This window comes from Merops nubicus, unplaced genomic scaffold, assembly GCF_000691845.1.
Source record: "Merops nubicus isolate BGI_N331 unplaced genomic scaffold, ASM69184v1 scaffold49741, whole genome shotgun sequence".
Lineage (NCBI taxonomy): Eukaryota > Metazoa > Chordata > Aves > Coraciiformes > Meropidae > Merops > Merops nubicus.
This window is the reverse complement of record NW_008590017.1, coordinates 36,834-42,833: the sequence shown is the minus strand read 5'-3', so window position 1 is coordinate 42,833 and position 6,000 is coordinate 36,834. Positions and strand designations below refer to the sequence as shown.

General features: G+C 46.9%; 1 protein-coding gene across 1 annotated transcript in view; it reads right to left on the bottom strand.

Annotated features, from left to right (window-relative positions):
* Positions 1-1,642: 1,642 nt before the first annotated feature.
* SLC12A8 (solute carrier family 12, member 8) overlaps positions 1,643-6,000 on the bottom strand; it is a gene marked incomplete at its 5' end in the record, with an annotated part of 40,824 nt that continues 36,466 nt past the window's right edge. Inside the window, 2 exons of the mRNA XM_008949750.1 lie at positions 1,643-1,808; positions 4,214-4,274. Coding sequence (XP_008947998.1) covers positions 1,643-1,808; positions 4,214-4,274 — 227 coding nt within the window. The remainder of the gene's footprint in view (positions 1,809-4,213; positions 4,275-6,000) is intronic.

The window sequence follows — 6,000 nt, the reverse complement described above, 5'->3', positions numbered from 1 at the left end:
AATCCAGGGGAAGCTTCATCATGGAGCCACATCCCCTCAACAGATCCAGGCTCTTTGGAAACCAAAGGCAAAAAGCAACAGAAGGAAAGAATCCTGAGAGGAGCATTCCCAACACAGAACAACTGTCTTGAGGTGTCTCAGGGCTGTACACACAATCCACACAAACAGAACTTTCCTCTTGCCTCTACTGAGTTAATTAAAGTTAAAAAAGCTTTGTAAAGTACCTGTGACCTTGAAAAAAGGAATATGCTTTCTGCAGCATGCCAAGACTGCTTTCTTCTTTATCTCTTTTACTTCCCTCTGCAAGAAAACTGGAAGAGCCCAACCACCACCGGTCAGACCAGGAGATGGGGCAGGGGGTCCCCCACGGCTGGTAATGCTGGGCCACGGGGTGCTGGCAAGCAGAATGGTGCTCAGAGGCATCAAGTGTGCCCACAGCAAGCATGGAGAGAGTTTGTGTCTCAAGCTTTTATTGCACAGAAGGACAAATAAATAATCTACAGGCTGAAACAATCAGAGATGAAAGGAAGTGAAAAGCAGTGATTTCCTCCCCCTTTTAGCATCCGAACTCATTTGTGCTGCAGAGGCCTGCCTCAATACAGAGCCGTCCCTCACACCACCCCAGGTCTCTGCCAGGACCACTGCCTGCAGGCAGGACAGCGCTCAGCAGAGGGGTTTTAATGGTGATGGGGTTGTTCATGTGAGACCTCACCCCAACCCAAGACTCTGCATGGGAAATCCTGCAGCATCTCCAGCTGAACCTCCCACATCCCAGGCCATGGCACCAGAAGAAACAGCTCCTTGTGGGAGCTCCCTACAGGCTGGGCTTTATGTAAAACCAGCAAAGATGAAGCTAGATGTGTTTTTTTAAGGCACTTCTTAATCATCTGTCCCTCTATTTGGACCCAGCTATGCTGCCAGGTCCCAGGTGTCACATCAGAAAGGATGTGGGAAATCACTATGAACAGCATCTCAGACATCATTTCACAGTTTCACAGTAGAGGTCATTATACTGCATCACTGCATTCAAATGTGTGGCTTTGATTCTAGTTGTGAATATATTTCATAATCTCCTTGCACTTGCCACTGATTCTGGCCTATTGTCTAACGCCTGAAAGTACTTTCTAAGACCTTGATAATTGAAATGCTGAGGTAGAAAATTACTCTATTACAAGCAGGCAAATTCATGCCGAGAGGAGAAGTGAAATGACCTGGAAGGTCGCATCCATCTGTGGCACAGCTGGGAGTGTGGTGCTGGGTGCTGCTGCTGAGGTCCCTGTGCCCAGGCATGGAGCTCCCCCACTCACCCAGAGGACATCTGAAATGGGGTTGTAGCTTTTACGGCGGTGACGGTCTTTAGAGCTCAACAGTGCTTATAATTGAATTCTTTAAAAGGATTATATTGTCCTCAGTAACTCATCACTTCCCTGGACTGGCCCTTTCATTTGCATTTTTCCCCCCATTTTGGATAAGATTTGAGGCCTACCAATCTTCTCATTTGCATAAACAAACAAGCCTCCATTATATAAATAACTATTCACATCCTTTTCATATATATTCAAGTATTTCACAAGGCACCGTGGCAGCCGTTAGCATTTCTAAATGCTCTTTGAATTCATAGCTTGATTTTTTCCTGTCCCCTTTACTGGAATTGATTCCCAAAGTCCTCTCTGCTGATAAGTGAGGACTGGTGATAGCGGTCCCGCGAGGCGAAGTCAGAGTTCTCCTCGGTGAGCTGCGTGGTCTCCATGCCAACTCTTGCAAAGGATGGTGTCACGACAATATGCTCCTTAGGAGATGGCCTTCTCCTGCAACCAGAGAAGCAGAGGTGCCTGCACCACCCCTTGTTTGCTGTGCATTAGCAGCTGTGCTCTCGGCTGAGCAAACAAGGCAGGGTGCTTCAAGGAGAGACAAAATCCTTCTCAGCACCCTTGGGAGGCATAGAGCTACTCTGAAAACATTTTTCTTAGAAGGCACACAAAAACACACTCCCTTCCCCCAGCAAGCACTGGAAAACACCTATATTCTTAATGAATCATTTTCCTCTTTGGATGTTGGCTGTGGCAAACACTTTCCACACCGTGCAGGAGAAGGAGTATGAACTATTCCTAAAGAAAAATACTCTTCTGACAGTTTCCTCAGCTTTAGGGTACAATTATTTTTCTAACCCCTTTAAATCAAAGAGGAGATTTTCCTGACATCTCTTTATCCCAGAGGCTGTTTTTAGGAAAACCTTATTGCACGTCTGCAAATCAAAACTGTAAGAGCTTATAGCACTGACTCAGACCTTGCCGAACACCTAAGAACCTTAGGGGTGCCAAGGATCCTTGGTTGCTTCCAAGTCCCTTGCTGTCTAATGGGATTTCTTCTTTACCTCCAATTTGTTAAAATTTCTTGCTGGTTTCAAGAAAATAGAGCTTAGGAAAAACTTGTAAATTACTTCAATGCAATTTCTTGCAGCGTAGCAAAGGTGGGCTTCAAAATGACCCACCCAACCTGTAAAGAGCCAAAACTGTCTTTGTGCCAGCTTAAGCAGGAGCCCCCCATTAGGATAAGGTGACCAAGCTGACTGGTTGCCCCAGAGATTGCACTCTTTGAGGAGAGAGAAATAGGATCACTTTCTGCTTTGGGAACTTGCCAGCTCCTCACTCTGCTCTCCTCGTCAGGGTGTTTGCTCATTGATCACACTGACCAAAGCACTAAGGATGGTGCCAGTCTGGTAACCAGCAGGATAAAATCTTCCTGCAACAACAGCACCTCTACTCATGAGAAGCGGGGGGGGGGGGGGGTGTCTGGGAGGGATGGTTTCTCCTTTCCACACAAGGTAACACTCCACGAATCCTTTTATTTCAACCAGCCTCCCGTGGGGAACCTCTGACAACAGGCAGGAGGTAGGACTGAGATGCACTGAGGGACAATCAGGAGGGAAATCCTCCTCTATCATCACAGGTGCACTGAGCTAACATGACATGCCACAAATCCACCTGGACGCTGAGGTGGAACTGGACAGACAAGTGTCTGGGATACCTCCCTCCTCCTCTTACGGGGTGTCTGTCTAACCCAGGTTTCCCTCACTCCTAGGCAGGTGTACACAACTGTCATGAGAGGCAGCAGTAGCTCCGAACAAAGCTCTTCATGGCAAGAGGTGTGCAGTCCCCTACTTGGAGATATTCACTGGTCTAGTAGAAAAGAGGGATGGATGCGATGTGGGAGAACTGACCTGTCTGTTCTTGGCCATGCCACAGACCTGCCATGGGGAACTAAGACATGTCCCATCACCCCTGGCTTCTCTCCCAAACCACCTCAGGCATGTGGCCGTGTTGTAGGGACTGTGGGCAGAGGCAAGAGCTGGCAAGACAGTCATGGGCATGTGCCAGTGTGCTTAAATGTCTGGACTTTCTTTTATTTTAAAGGAGTTACAAAATTTGCACATGTAACGCATGGCAGCTTGTGTCTTGTGCCCCTCACTACAATGTTCACCCACCAGAACAAAAAGGTAACCCAACAGATTGAGGACATCAAAACCCTACTGCATGGTACAGCAGCAGAGATGGTGACTACCCTCCGTGGGAAACCCAAAGGTGGCAGAATTAATAATTAATAAGATTTAAACAGATTAACAAAACTAGTTACTAACCAACTAAACAAAAGCCTTAAAGTCTTCTGAGAAGGAAAACCCCAAGTCAACTGCTGTAGTCCCATGCAAACTCAACACTGAATGGTTCCTTCACTGAAGACCTTGTTTATTGTATTTGCTCTGTAGCTGTTGAGGCTTCCCTCCCAAATTTCCTCTCTGAAACTCCGCAGAGCTGCCACACTTGCCTGTTCTACCACTACAATAGTAATTTGCTTCCAATGGATGGTGGTTGGAAGAGATGGAGTCTCCTCCTCCTTATTTCCTACCAGATTTTCCAGTTCAAGTTGAGACACCAAGGTTGAGCACAGACTTTCGGAGTAAGATAAAGCTTCAGGTCCACACACAAGGTAGAGGAGATTCCTGTTCCCCAACTTATGTGGCCAGCCACATGCCAGGCTAATGGGAGCAAACAGTTATTTTACCATTAAGCAAGAATAACTTGGAATACACAAGAAGGGCCAGACAGGCTTCTTAAGGCAATAAGCAAGTCAATTCTTTGACTCCTCTCTGTGCACTCTAGTGGGTGATGGGAACAAGGAGCACTGCCTCAGTCACTGCCAAGTGGCTGGTACCAACCTGCACGAGGTGATCAAAATGGACTTAATCCAGCCAAAGAAGCTGAAGTTTGCTGCTGCTCCTACAGAGAAAAGGCACAAGAAGTCAGAACGCTGCTAATTCTCTCATAATAGCATTACACCATTGAATTTTTGCCTAAATCTCAAACCAGCATGCTTGTTATTAGCCTCCAGTACACAAAGAATTTGCAAAGGTGAGGACATTCCTGCGGTCTCCCCACACTCTGCACCTTTTAAGCAATTGTCAAGAAACTTAACCCAAATTTCCTCTGGAAAACAGCTATCCTCTCCCAGACTGACAGCTGGTGAAAACCCCAGTAAAGCCACGAGCACAGCGCAGACACCCACTGCAGGACCTCTCCCTGCCTGGGCTGCAAAGAGCAACCCCTCTGCAGGGATGGGGAGTCAGGAGGAGCCATTCAGCCGACCTCAGCCAGGGTGGTTGGGGTCTCACCATTCATCCCCTCTTGTCTGACCCCATGAGGAGCTGGCTTAGCTTATTACGCCAACAACCTCTTTTTTTTCTGGTTTCTCTGCAACGTTAGTTTCCTGCACTGGCTCACTGCAGGGGCAGGGAAGTGCCAGAGCTGGCAAGTAAAAGCAGCAGCAGCCGTTTGTGGTGAAGGACTGGAAGGAGAACAGAGACTCGGCAGCGCCTGCTGGATTTGGCTTAGGCTGTTGGGAAGGAAGAGAGAGGAGAAGGGATGTGTTGAAATCCCAGAGCATTTCTGCTCCCAAGGTCTTCAGATAGTCCTTAATCCAGAGCATCTCTCAAGCCAGTGTCACCCAACCTTTTTGGACAGAAGGGTCATTCAGATCTTTGGAGACAAACTCACAGATCATTGGATACCATGTCGCCACAAAACAATGTTCACTCAGCCAAATAAAAATCAGACTGAGCTTTGAGTGCCCATTTCTAACCTTTTCTTTGCCGTGCATTGTTTTACCCTATGTGTGGGAACGCACATCCAAAAGCAACCAAGAAAAAAAAAAGTCTAATCATGCTGCTGCTTCTCAGATCATCTTCCAAAACCCTCTACAAACTGAGAAATTATTTTTAGAGTCGTTTTCAGTAAATATTTCAAAAGCAGCTAGCAGAGATATAGTGAATATACATAGGCAAATAAAACTCCAAAGCCTCAAAACATTTTTGTGTGTTCTGCTTAACATATGGGGGCTGTAAAAAAATGTGTTAAAACTTAAGATATATTTCAAGAGATACAAATTAGCAAGTACTGTTCATAGTCCCTTCAAACTGTTCATAGTTTTCTTCTGTCCCGTACAGGTACATAGAAAAGAAGAGACCCAAGGGTAGGAAGAAATGAACTGTTGAGCAATGTTTTGATGGTTACTGAGTGACAACTAGTTTTTGGGTTCTCATCATCTGGGTTTCTGAAATCTAGTACCTACTAACCTAGTGTCTAATAACCTTTCACCTAAATAAATCAGGGTAGCTGTTCCTGCATTGGCTAACAGGCCTACAAACTTGGGCTCTTGTGACTTTCCTCATCGTGGACAGAAAGGGCAGAGGCACACGTGCAGGTGCCCGGGCACAGACACAGGTGTGTGCCTACCTGTGCACCCACAGACGTGCACGAGGGGCCATGCCACATGCCTGGCACCTGCTCCCTTCAGAGACACAGACCCGTGCAAACCCCTCCCACAGCCATGCCAAGGGGCTGCAGGCTCTCCTGAGCCGCTCCCTGAATGTGCTTTGCTGCTCCATCTGGAATTTAAGCCGATCACATGCACAGACCTTTCTAATGCCCTCTGCCCAAAAGTATTTTC